This window comes from Calonectris borealis, chromosome 3 (assembly GCF_964195595.1).
Source record: "Calonectris borealis chromosome 3, bCalBor7.hap1.2, whole genome shotgun sequence".
Taxonomy (NCBI): domain Eukaryota; kingdom Metazoa; phylum Chordata; class Aves; order Procellariiformes; family Procellariidae; genus Calonectris; species Calonectris borealis.
The window spans coordinates 35321641-35335614 of NC_134314.1; the positions used below are offsets into that span (position 1 = coordinate 35321641).

The 13974-nt window shown below is 41.9% G+C and overlaps 1 protein-coding gene across 1 annotated transcript in view; it reads left to right on the plus strand.

The window, feature by feature from the left end:
• CD109 (CD109 molecule) overlaps positions 1-13974 on the plus strand; it is an 89199-nt gene that overhangs the window by 12708 nt on the left and 62517 nt on the right. The window contains exons 4-6 of the mRNA XM_075144619.1: positions 9366-9394; positions 13046-13276; positions 13422-13547. Of these exons, the coding sequence (XP_075000720.1) occupies positions 9366-9394; positions 13046-13276; positions 13422-13547 (386 nt within the window). The remainder of the gene's footprint in view (positions 1-9365; positions 9395-13045; positions 13277-13421; positions 13548-13974) is intronic.

Genomic DNA, 13974 nt, shown 5'->3' on the forward strand with positions numbered 1-13974 from the left:
ATGTATATACAGAAATATTTTCTGTAAGCTATGAGAAAGCATTGTAGTAATCTTCACAGCTCTAATTAAGCATCTTGGGGAACGCTGTGCCTGATTTGAGGCACTCCTCATGGAGGCTGTGAACCAACTGGAGAAATTCCAGGGAGAGCAGAGGGAAAGATCAGAGATCTCTCAGGAGACAAGTTCAAACCAGACAGAAGAAGGTAGGCTTTCACATGAGATGGAAATAAATTGTGGAACTCCGTGTCCCAGGTGTTGTGGATGGAAAATATGATTGCACAAATTCATGAGATAAAAGTCCATCAAGGGCTGGTCCAGTATAAAGACACTAATTTTGGCTTTTCAAGCCCCAAGCCTCAGATCGCATAGGCTGAGGAAAGTACCCAAGGAAGGGTCACTGTGTACTCGCTCTGTTTTTAAGCTGTTCAGATGTCTGTCCTTGACCATTGCTGGAGATGGGTTCTTGGGCTAAACAGACTTTTGGTTTGACCCTGGGAGTCTCTTCTACATTCTGGAAAGCATTTAAGGAGAGATGGGAGGAATTGGGGCGAAGTGTCAGGAGAATCGTGCTGTGCACCTGATTATTACGCTTCAGGTGCATAAAAGGTAGCTTTAAAGAGAGAGGGGTGGGAGCTAACAGTGGATCTCCAGACGGGTCTAGGGTGATGTCCTTAGTGGTGTCTAATTAGAAAGAGATCCAAGCTGAAGTGTTGAGGGTTATAGAAGTAGGCAGGAAGCAGTTGGGAAATTCATGGGTCTCCAGTCATACACAGGTGACTTCTCTTTTCATGAGAGTCTTACGACTATCTGCATTGCCAGCGTTGCTGGTTCCCATGCTCTGCGATCCCTGACTACCTGTTTGTGAAGGCAAAATTGAGATCCTATCTGCAGAGTTTGAATAGCACATGGCAAGAGGTGATGCTGGTTCACCTAGATTCACTGTAGTCCAACTAAGTATGTGCATAGAAAACATGGCCAGAGTGACAGACCCCTTCTCCCCCACTTCTCCAACTTCCTGGAGGTGCAGCTGTGAGGTCCAGGTGCTCATTTTGTATGGTTAGGGATTTATATTGCCTTCATTTACTGGTGAAGGAAGTCTCTGGTAATATTTTTATATATCTAAGTAATTTTGTGATCTCAGAAAAGTTATGTGGCTTTGTCATCACAGACTCTGAATGCATTCCAGAAAAAGGAAGAAAACCAATATGAAAACAAACTTTCTTCTTTCACTCCCTCTAAGAGGAAACTTAAATAGTTCCTGAAAGTTTTATTTGCAGTGAATGAGTTTGAGAGGTGACTTGACTTTGGAATTTTGCTCCAGTTGCAGCAATTGATGCGATGAGGGTGGTATTAATACCGCCAAATCTCTGGCATAGACAGGCTTAGCCACATTTTGTCCCAGTATGATTTCCCTATGTTTTAAGTCAGAATAAAAACTGCAGCTGCTTTAAATTGCAGTAATAGTGGCTTTGTCTGTGTTTATTTCATGGACATCAGAATAGATAATAATGATGGCAAATAGTGCCTTGAAAGCAGGATGTGCAGATGCCTGTGAGTTTGTGTATGGTCACCAAGGGAAAACTAAGTGAATGAAATGAGTTTCCCATTTAGTTGTGTAAAAGGCTTAAGTCTGAGATGATTCTGAATTGTCTGCGTAGTTTCATAGACTGGATCTGATGTCAAGAAAGTTTTCTCTGTAGTATTCAAAACTTGTCTTGCTAGCAGCTGTAAATTTATAATTCATGGCAGTATAGTTGTTTGGGTATGGTAGGCAGTGATAGTGTCATGTGCATGACAGAAAGTCCGTGGATGGCTCTTAGAGGCTGGTCTTGGGAAAAAGTTGAAAGGAGCCTGTATTTGTGTTTAAGCGTCGGGGATGGTAGCTGCTGGACAGCTGTCAGAAGTTCTCTGATTGAAGAGATGATTTAGTTTTAGAAATATGAAGCCATTTTGTTTTCCTACCCAGCATGCAGTGTCTCAGATAAACCACAGAGTGTTTTAAGTGTTGTGTTCTTGCAACTGGCCGCGCTCTGACCACTCGGCTGGAAGTGGCAATAATAGTATAATCCATAGAGTTGGTTGTTTTACTTTAGAAGTCTGAGTGGAGAATTAAATGTCTGAATTATGACCTAAGTCTGAAAATAAATTAGAAGGGCCTGTCTGCAGGAAACTTGGTGCTTGCTTGTGGCAGGGATCGTGGATGCGGCAGGGCAAGGGAAGGGTCGCCCAGCATCGGCAGTGTCTGTCTGTCTGAGGGGGTGGGGAGATGGTGGTTGTCCTCAGGGGTGGATCTGGCAGTGCTGGTGAGAGAAGGGCTGAACCAGTAAAAAGGACAAGCAGGGAAGTACCATGACTCCTTTGCCATGTGAAGTAGAAAGACACAGGGAATGCCATGGTGAGGGGGCGGAGGAAAGGAAGGACAGCACCCCTTCTCTTCATACCGTCTGGTAAATCTGTATCTATTCTGTCCTGGCCATGAATGTTTCTGGTTGTGCTTTCTATGGTTGGGTTTCCACTCTTCTCATCGTGGGGTAAAAACATTGGGGAAAAACCTTTGGATTTAGCTGGAGAAGTTTTTTTTGTCATGAATTGTCCTGGTTGTCAGGAAAATATCCCTACACTCTGCATTGCAGACTGAAGCTAGAACTTGCCAGTGACTGCAGGATTTGGTAAAATGTGGCTTTAATCGCAAAAATATCTGTGCATGTTGCCTTTCTCCTGTCCTTTAGAGCTGCGGTGCCCTGTCTCTGGACCGGACCCTCAGGTGATAAATTCTGGTCCAGTTCAGATTATTCCTCCTGTCCCTTTATACCTTTCTCCATAGGCAGTGCTGTTACCCAGCCTCTCTCTCTCTCTTTATAATTTCTGAGTGCTTTTAACCTCCAAAATCGCAAAAAGGACTGAAAAGGACAAGGGGCAGTGGAAATAGAGAGTAGGGTAATGGGTGGAGGGAAGCATACGTAGTGCTGGTGGGCAGGAAGGGTTTAGGAGGCTTTGTGGAGCAAAGTATATACCCTTTTGCTACAGGCCTGTGGGCTTCATTTGGCCTTGGATGTCAGCCTGTATACTGATGTCCACTAGCAATCCCTATTGCATGCGTTTGAGTGCTGTATTGCCCCTCCTTCTATCGTCTGGCCCAAATTTAACCATAACTTAACAGCAGTGGCTCACACCATGTATTTTGGGCTACTTGCGTAACTGAACAGTGCTGATTTCGGTGCTAATTTTAGGATAATAGATGAGGAGTATAACACATTTAAAGAAAACTCTGAACTCGACAGATTTGCAGGCCTTCTTTTATGAAGAAAAAATATTTTTCATTCCCTCGACAGTTTAGGCCTTGGTATTTATGCTTCCTTCTTTTTTTCTGAAAATGCAAAAATAGTATATGTTTTGGATAGGAAGAAAAATCTGGAAGGACATTGAAGAACATTATTTTTTATTTCTCTGATGTGAGTTTTTGAAATAGACTCCGCAGTAGAAAAAATTCCATTTACCACTGCAAAGCAAATGCTTTTCTGTAAACATTTCTTAAGCAGGGATATGTGAACACAGCTGCCAGAAGAAAGGCGTGGCATCATTTCAGTAAATCAATCTGAAGTGATTCCAGTTATATTTTTCCGCTCTCACACAGGACTAAGAAGGAATGAGGACGTAGGTAGAAAAGGTCAAGTGAGAAAGTCTCTTTCTAGCAATACCTGCCACATGAGCTAGAATATAAAGTCAAGGCTTGAGTTTGTGTAAATTAGTTAGAGATTGAAGTGCTGCTGTACTGATTTATATTGGCACAAGCGCTAGTTCACTGTGCCAAGCCATACGGTCATTTTTGTGGAACCTCTGTCCTTTTTGGGGAGTGGAAGCTGAAATATTCATCTCTAGTCCTAGTGCTGGTGGTGTCAGCTCAAGAAGGGGTAGCATAAGTTTCTGGGTTTGGGTCAGGCCCATGCGATGGGAAGAATGTAAGATGCCATTGTTTGTGCAGCTCTCCATAAGTCTAAAAAAACATGCATGTATTTGGCTCTGTAGAATTTTTTCCTATTTGCTTTGCTGATAACAAGACTATTAGACCTCCAAAAAATGGCATGGTGGCAAAGTACATTAAAAAGATGACTTAATTTCCCACTGCTGTGTATACTGGCGATGTGTCACTACCACACTGCCTTTGGTTCCTCTTCTGCTGGACTGTCCTAAATGCCAAGGACTCTGAAGAAGAGGAGCCAGGACAATGTGGCATTTGTTTCCACAGTATTTCCATGTATTTCCTCAATGCGGTATTTATTGAATGAATACAGTACAAGCTTCAGGAATTCTGTGAAAGAAGTGATTTTGCGAGTGACGAGGAAGGATATTTTTTCTTGAAGGATCATGTGACTTCTGTTGGGATTTTTTTGGTTGTTTTTTAACTTTCCTCAAGATTAGTCTGGAATGGTCCACTGAATTTTTCCTGCCTCCCCCTGCAGCTAGGGCATGGCTCCCAGCTGGGAGTTTTCTTTAACTAATCCCTTGTGGTAGCAGGGACCTGTGCTCTTGCCTGGTCTTTCCCCACTGTGGCCCGTCGCAGTCGTGCTGGTTAGTCCGCTGCTGCGGAGAGCAGATGTGATGGGTCAGGAGGAAGCATTTTGTGGTCTGCAACACTTGGTGCAGGTGGTGTAGCTGTTCTGGGCTCCTTTATAAACTTACTTCTGCTGGCTGGAGTTAGTTACCTGTAATTGTTGGCAGCTGTATTTAATAACTGAAGGGATCCCTTGCAGGGATGTGCCGAAGGAGCGTGACGACTGTTGCCATTTCTGGGGACAGTGGACTCGACTGATGTCATGTGTAAATCGTGTGGAAGTGTTGCACGTGGGTAAAAGTGTCCAGCTGCATGATAGCACAGCTTCCAGCAGAGCAGTGCTAGCTGTTGGACCGTGCTTAACTCCTTATAAACCGAAGATTGCTGTACGATTAAATATAACTTTAATTCATCAAGCGGACAGACAAATATGGTGAATTTCAGCAATTCAGCATTGGCATAAAGGAAATATTTTGCCTACGGCTCTAGCTTGAGTATATCCCAAGCCATCCCTGGGCGTAGCTGAGCAGAGCTCCAGGGGATTGATTGCAGCGTGGTAGTCTCTGAGAACATGGGAAAATCTTGCATGACAGGGAAGTTCACTGCAACGCCAAAGAGTTTCGGATCTGCCCAGGCTGCTCAGTTCCTAACAAAATAATTACGTAGTGACATGAATTGGAAGATTACCTCATGCCCCGGAGCCTCTTTATGATTTTCACTGGCTGGGAATGAGACGGCGCTCTGGGCTTTATCAAGGCAGCCAGGGAGGCTGTAGCTCCCTAACATGGCTTCAGAAGGTAAATGCTTTCTGAGTTGCACAAAGGAGAAGTGTGATCTAAATTTCCCTCCTCCCCAGCTGCTTCCCCCTCTGCATCACGGCTGTATCTGCTCAGACTTGATGTTAGGTCTCCCAGGCCTGGGAACGTGGAAGAAATACAGTATTTCTGCCTTGAGATTTCTGTCTTTTGCATGCTAGTTGTTCTCAAAATAGGTGGAGGCAAGCAGGCACTGCCCTGATGAGAAAGCTGCAAAGTACCTGCCCTGTTACGTGAAAGGTTGCTTTGAAAGCTGTTAGATGCTGCGCAGGGCGATGTATGGCAGTCCCCTTCGGCGCTCTGCCCTTGCCCTGCGTCTGTACTAGTGTGTTTGCATTGGCGCGGGTAAAGATGGAAATAGAAACCCTGTGGTGTGGACTATGGTGTGAATATCAGATTTGTGCTTGGTGTCTCCCAACGTACTGAAGTCACTCTATAGCTGTTGCTATAATTAGCTGTGTTGGATAGATTAAAGCTAGTGTAGCACTACGTACCACATGTGTATCCTCTCAGGTGGGTGTGGTAAATAAAACTAAGTTCCTGTTCCTTGTTAATAACCGATTATCAGCAGTGACAAAGGTTTTTTTTTTCTGGTGACACAGTGTCATGGGTTGTGGTCGTACAAAATCCAGCTTTAGCACAGTGTTATTTCACAGATGGATGGGAGCTAGAGAAGGGTTAGGCTTTTAGTATACAACTGAGAGAAATTTCAGGAGGTAGCTTTATACCATCTCTGTTGTTGCTAGTTACCCTACATCCAGTCTTCTTTACCAGTGAAATACCATAATTCCTTCAAAAAAATTCTTCCTAGTTAACAGTAACTGTCTGTCCTGAGTTAGGATGACGTAAGTTTCCTTTAGCTAAAATGATGTCTCTCTTTGTGTGGTTGTTTGGGCATGGAGTTTTTTGGGTAGATGTTGGGAATACATATATCAGCGAGAGGAGAGGGGTTTACATTGCCTATGAATCGAGTACTCTGCAAGACTGTGTAATTCCTCTCCTGTAGCTGGCAGTTGTCCTGTGGCCCTGTGTGCCAAGCAAGCCTGGCCGAGCGTGGGGCTCCCTGCCACCCTGCAGTGGGGCAGGGTGCCCCCTCCGCCGGCTACTGAGAAAAGAAGTGTGTATTTTGCCTGAGACTCCTGGCTGGAAAACCTCAAAGGCCAGTGAGGTTGCTCAGAGTCAACAACCGCGTGGACTGCTGCTTGAGTGAAGAGGAGAGAGGGATGATAGGAAAAAAATTGTGGCTTTAACGCTAGCATAAACATGTTGTGGAAAGAACTGTGTTGCTTAGGGCCCGATGCCACCCATCCCCGTTAAGCTTTTGAATACCAGAACGAAGTACTGGAGTGTGCTACCCACAAACTTCATTTGTGGGATGTGAGTCATTTGGTTTAACCCAGGTTATAATTTGAATAGATGGTACACGCTGGACGGGATTTTTCCTTTAGCGCTCTGGCAGCAGCCAGGACAACCTGTGTTCAGCTCATTGAGACTTCCTTCTGTTTGCCACTGTCAAAGGAAAGAATTCCTTGACTTTTAAAATTAATGTTTATTGGAGTTCAAAGGTCAAGTGATTGCTTCATCCTGGAATGCTTTTATGTCCAGGATCAAGAAGGACATAAATTAAATAAATTAATTAAATTTTTTTTTGCTTACTCCATGAAACAAGTGAGTAAATGATAGGTATAAACCCACTTTTTTAGGAGATATAAAAAGGTGTAACTGAATGCAATCAGCAAAAGAAAATATGAGTCAGTAGGAGTCAGCAGTGTGCCCTGGTAGCCAAGAGGGCAAACCGCAGCCTGGGGTGCATCAAACACAGCATAACCAGCCGGTCAAAATTGGGGATTATCCCACTGTATTCAGCGTTGGTGCGGCCTCACCTTGAGTACTGTGTGCAGTTCTGGACCTCACAATTTAAGAAGGATGTGGAGGTCCTTGAATGTGTCCAGAGGAGGGCAACAAAGCTGGTGACAGGGCTGGAAGGAATGTCCTCTGAGGAGCGGCTAAGGATGTTGGTTTTGTCTAGTTTGGAGGAAAGGAGGCTGAGGGGCGACCTTACTGCTCTCTACAGCTTCCTGAGGAGGGGAAGTGGAGAGGGAGGTGCTGAGCTCTTCTCCCTGGTACCCAGTGCCAGGACGTGTGGGAGTGGTTCAAAGCTGCGCCAGGAGAGGTTTAGACTGGACGTTAGGATGCATTTCATTACCGAGAGGGTGGTCAAATACTGGACCAGGCTTCCTAGAGAAGTGGTCGATGTCCCAAACCTGTCAGTGTTTAAGAGGCATTTGGACAATACCCTTCATAACATGCTTTAATGCTTGGTGAGCCCTGAAGTGGTCAGGCAGTTGGACTAGATGATTGTTGTAGGTCCCTTCCAGCTGAAATTGTCTAGTCTAGTCTAAAATACATTACATAATTAAAATAAAAGCTGTGGCACTAATGGCTCCATGATGTAATGATATCCAGGAGTTTAACAGCACATTTATTTGGATTCTAAAAATATTTGAGGCCAAATCTAAAATATCTAAAATTATCTAAATTAGTTAGATAAATTATCTAAAATAGTTAAAATAATAAGTTATATTAACCCACATACATTAGTATGTTAGTTACTTATTCCCATGGTGATGTAATACAGTGAGGATGGTTAATTCTGGGTGCTCCTTTGCTTAAGGGTGGTAAATCCTGTGCATGGTTTTGAAAATTTTAGCCTTTATCTGAGCTGCAGAATCAATGGAAAATAACAACTCAGGTGGAGTAGAGGACTGAATAGATTGTAAAGGTGTTTCAATCTATGTGAATGTAAAGGAAGATGTTCAAGTGGAGAACATGGACGTCAGCCCCCATCAAACAGAGAAGTAATGTTGCTGTAGACTGGAGTTCATACTTTTGCAGCCCTGCAAAAGGTATCACACATCTTCCATCAACCATGTAAGGGAGGAAGGGGTGGAGTGCCATTTTGCCTTTCTCTAGTAATGTGTAGTTTAAAGTCTTTCCTTTTTTATTCCTTTTAGAAAAGTTATTAATCTTGATAAAAATGATTACAAAAAGTAGTTGCCTACTAAACTGCAGAAGAGATTAATACAAAATATCCTGGGTTTTTCTTACATGTGAAGGAGTTGCAGAATCAACTTCTTTGCAGAAGCAGAGGGATGCTTTGGTCTTAGGGCAGTGGTACCCGAGAGGGGAGTCGTTCTCAAGGACAGCAGTGCCAAACCATACCCTCCTTGTTCAGGTAGCTCCCAGCTGGGACACCGTTGGCACCCTCAGACCATTATTTAGGTGGAGCACTGCATTTCAGTTTTTCTGGGCTGTTCTGCTCTGGCTGGTTCTTGTAGCAGATTTGGGATGGTAGTGATTGTTAGGGAGTTGCGGAATCTGGTAGCCTGATGGTGAGGGGATCGTGTCTCTGACTGGGGTATTGGGGTTCCCCCCTGCTGGTGTGCCTCCGGGCTTGTGGCGATGGGTGTGTAATGGGCTGAGCGCTCCCCTGGGATGGGGCTGGGTGTTACTGGGGTTCCCCCACCTGCCGTCCTTCCTTCGTGATCCTTCATGTGTCTGTGGAGATGAGCTGCTTTTCCCATAACCTAACGGTGGCTGACGGCGGCCTTGACAGGAATTGAGAGGAATAAATGCAGGGAATGAGATGTTGAATGAAGTATAAACACTGTATGTCAATACTGACTAATATAGCCGTTGCTCCAGGCTGTATATTTTTTGATTTCGTGTCCAGACGGTGTTTGGCAGCAATCAGCTTGCCGATAAGCGTGTACATGCTGGCAGCCAGTCGCAGCCATTGCATGTCTATTGGCTGGATGGTCCATGTGCCCTGAGCTCCAGATGAGCCGCATCAAGGGAATTTGGTTGTTCGATGGGTATTACGGGCAGTGTGGGAATGGGGGAGGAGCACTGCTCTTCTAATTAACCTGATAATGTTGATGTTTTGGTAAGTTTTTATAAGGTTTCTGACAGTGTGCTATTTCTTCTTTTTTATTCAGATTCCTTTGGGACTCTGGTTCTTCCAGTCGTAAGTATTTCTTTCTTTTCCTCCTTCCTCAGAAAATGTTGACTCTCTGTAACTTTTCAACAGTTGATGTTGATGAGATGATGTATTTTGTATGTGATCCTAGCTGTTTTCACATTCTCAGATGAGTGTATTTACTGACCAATAAGCCAAGGAGTTTTCAGATCAAGTGCTCTGCAGCTTGTTACAAGTAATTACAGGATTTGGGAGCTCATTTCCAGCATCAGCACAAGCTATCATAAAACTTGAACACAGGACTTTGCTTTGTGGTTTTTTTGACTGGCTGATACTACATCTCTATTTCAGATACACCATGAGGGCTAATTAGAGCTGAAAGAATTGTGCAAAGCAATAACTGAGAAATATTAAAATAGAAATGTATTTATATACAGTCTTCTTAAGGATTTGGAAAAGTACATTCAGTGAAAGTACATAATAAGCTAACTTGTCAACAGAAATGTATATGTGTGTTAAATATGAATCCTAAATTTATAATCCTGGATGTTCATCTTGAAAATCCGATCTAAAGAATTATGTATTTGTGTCAGGAAAAAAGTTTTACCAAAGTCTTTATTTTTTTTTGAACATCTGTAAGTCTGAGAATCCCTAAATCCAGTGGGATTTTGATCTCAAATAAGCTATATATCTGATGAAATAATCTGGAAATGTTTGCTAGATGGATAATCAATGACAATGAGCAGCTCAACATTATAAAGACTACTAGATTAAAATGCATCTGTACGAACTGTAAATTAGCAAACATAGAAAATTAATTAAAAAAAAAAAAAAGATTAAATTAACAAGTTCCTTAATAGAATCTGGCCAGGTCTTAGAGTGTTCAAGCACCTAAAACTAGGCGAGGTGAATTCCTCCCTCTGTTACCACTATCTGATGTGATGAAAATTGACTCATTTTTTAATAGTAAAATGTTTTTTTCATTTGTGTAGCCATGGTAGACTTATGTTTTGCCCAAAGTGTAGCAGAAGGTGGGTAATGAGTTTCTGGTTTCAGCCATCATCTTTTCCAGAGGAAACAGTAGCTTCCTTGTCTGAGGTGCTCGTGACAGTGGCTGGTGTGGTCAGGAGAAGTACGTGAGATGGCCTTTTTCTCTCTTACGTTAGGAATGCGAAAATGGGGGTAGAAATACCATTCACTTGGGGGATGTATTGACTAAGATAAAATACTTTCACAGCAAGTTCCTACTACCTACTGTTTAAAGCTGCCTTGCTCATATTTGGGTTGAGAAACAACCCTTTAGAGAAGGAGTTGGTAAGGCTGAGGTAAATAGATACCATTATTGTAGCAGTGACCTCCTGGAAGTGTTGCGTTAGTGCCGTTTCTGTTAGCATAGATTGTGTGAACCAGAAGGTGGGTTACTTTGCACCTCAGCTGTTGTAATAGACTGCCATGGCAATGCCAACTTCATTGCCGCTGACTTTTACATCAAGAAAGGTACAACAGGCAGTTTTGTCACCATGTTGCAGGAAGGAAAGATCTTTTGAAATATAAAAAGTATAAAAATCAAGGGGGCAACCCATGCTATCTGTCATTATTTATGATAGGAAAAAGATACAGAAAAATATATGAGGTCTCTAAGTGGCATTTACCGACTTTTAAAGAAGAAATCAAAGACAATCCTTGCAAGTATGTTAAAATAATGCTGTAAGAGCACAATTCACTGCTATGATGAGACAAAACAAGCTTATATTCCCTCCATTTTGATTTTGAATGTTTATAATGTTTCCTGGACTTCTTGTAGGGAATCCTGTCTGTTTTTTAGGGAATACACCTTCTTTAATAAATGGTAATATTTGTAAATGAATTAATTTTGAGATAATATTTGACAGATGCAGTAACTAAGGCTGTACCTCCTATTTAATATATTCCAGAATACTTGGCATGGAAGTTGGAGAGTGTTGAAATATGTGAATCATATGTTCTTGGCAATGTGTATACAAAAACCTGCAGTTGAAGAAAATGCAGAATCTATTTTAGTGTGGTGCTTTGTATCTAAAATTTAGTTATATAAGTCCAGATTTTAGAGGGGGAATCTCTTCTTCCTGTGTCATCATACACCTGCTCATGGCTGAAAAAGAGAGCCTGTTTATTTTTCCCCTTCCTGATTTTTTTTTTCCTGCCTTGTTTTTAAAAACAGAAAGTCAACAGAGAGGGATGAAGTTGTAGTTGATTCCTCTTTATAGGTAAACACATAGAGAAGGAAATGTATTCGATACAGACACTTGCATCTCCCTCATTTGTCACCCTGTGACATTTTTCCCTGTTTGGGAATTTCCGTTACCTCACTGTGTGTTCTTAAAATGAGTTTTGACAGCACGACAGCCTTTCACTGTAGAGCTTGGTAGGATACTTTTGAAGTGCTGTGCCTGGTGAGTTAACAGCTGTAATTTTCATTACCAGTGCAAGAGGAGTGCTTCATTTCCATATGTTATGCTGAAAAATGCAAGCCTGTCTGTTTTAGTTATCTTGACTTCAGAGGTTTTACTCCAGATTTACTGTTGTAACTGCAAAAAGAAGCATGTGACTCTTAAGCTTTTTCGCAGGGCTACTTGTTGAAACCAGCTGTGTTGTGTTAAAACCCTTTTCCTTCTTCAAAGAGACACTCCTAAGCAGACGGCGGTACAGAAGCCGGCATCTGGGCTGGGATGTCCCTGGGGTCATTCATTGTCTGTGTAGGCTCTGCTCGAGGTGAAATTCCCATGTGCTGCAGCAGCTCTGCTTCGAGCCTTTTGACCCCTGTGGCTGGGATTCCTCCCACCTGACTTTAGGAAATGAACTGATGCATCTGAATTATGAGCTCTAGATTTCCTCTGTCCACTGGAGAGACAGAGAGACAGACCTGTGCATGGTCATTCTGATCTCGCGTGGTCTAAATTTCCTTGCCAGTGATGTCTGCCTGTGTTTACTGCCATCACTGAAGGAGCCTTCAATGTCTATCCTAAATAAGTTAACCATATAAAATGTCTCTTCTTTTATTCCTTAGTATTTTGGAAAGAATAATTATTTTACTTTTTAGATGCGTTGCAATATGTGCTGTAATTATGAATCGTTAAGCTGAAATGAGAAAAAATCAGTGAGGTTTCTACTGAAAAACAGTACCTCACCTCATGAGATCTTCATTCTGAATTTGATTTTTCTACCCCATAGGACATGAAGCTGAAGCTTGTAAAAAGAAGTGCAAGGTTTTCTTACTGTCCTGCTCGTCTTGCCTGCATATAGCTTCTTCAGCTCTTTTATTTTTGGAAAATTCATTACCAAAAAGTTATGAAGTCTGAAAAAAATCAGCCCCCAAATCAAACCCAAGAAATTTCTAAATAACTGTGAAAAGAGAGAGCACAATGTGTGTGTGTGTGAGTCTGTGAATGGTATATGAATACATAGATACTTACATTGTTGAAAACTTGATTACTACTGAAAATTAGATGCAAATATGTTGAAAAGTTGCTTCTGCTTACACATTTTCAGGTAATTGTTGAAATGACAGTTTAAAGCCCTGAAATCCTCTTTCTCTTTCTGAGAATTTGCATAAGCTGACAAGTTCAGGAGTATGTCAGATCTTTGTCACATGTTTTTGGAATAATAATATCCTCAAGAATATTTTGGATAGTTAACAGAGACTCGGTATTTTCTTTTTAGCTGCCTTTGAACAGTGCTTCTGGGAATTATGAATTACTGGTGGAAGGCCATGCTGATGGCCAGCGCATCTTCTCCAACCGTACCAGCTTGATGTACATGTCAAAAAGCATCTCCGTATTCATCCAGACTGATAAATCTATGTATAAATCGGGACAAGACGTGATGTTTCGGATTGTCACTGTCTATCCTGATCTCAAACCTTACAAAGCATCTCTGAATATATACATCCGAGTAAGTATCCACAGGAACCTAGTTATACATCAGAATTTGTCATATGTTCCAACTTTGTCTGACAAAGAAAGATCATATGTATTGCTATGTAAATCTTGCTAGCAAGACCACTCACATTTAACGTGCAGCCTGACTTTTCTCCTAGGACCCTCGGAAGAAATTGATTCAGCAGTGGTTGATGGAGGAGGGTGATTTGGGCGTAGTTTCAAAAAAATTTCAGTTATCAGTGAACCCTCCACTAGGAGACTGGTCCATAGAAGTGGAAGTGAACGTGAGTATTAACATTGCCAAATCTCAGATTTCATGTCTCCTGATAGATGTGAATAAAATTGTGTTTACTTTGGTGAAGCAAAACCAGAAATAAGCATGGACCACGAGAAGAGGAAATTCTTCCCTCATGGCAAACCCAAGATATTATGCAAACCTCACAAGATTTTCAGTAGTATATGTTTTTGTAAGGAAAGATATTAAAAAAAAAAGCATATTTTATCTTAAGGTCTGTGTTTTGATTCTAAAATACGAATGTTATTTAAAAAGTAAGGGTTTTTAATATTAATATAAAACAAAGGTCTTACGGAGTACTAATTTTTTTTTTTAGTGAAATGCCCTTATGTTTATTTTGTAAGTGAATATACAGAAATTCATTGTGCCCTGCTGTGCAGCCAGTTACTGTCTCAAGGGGTGTGGAATCAAAGACT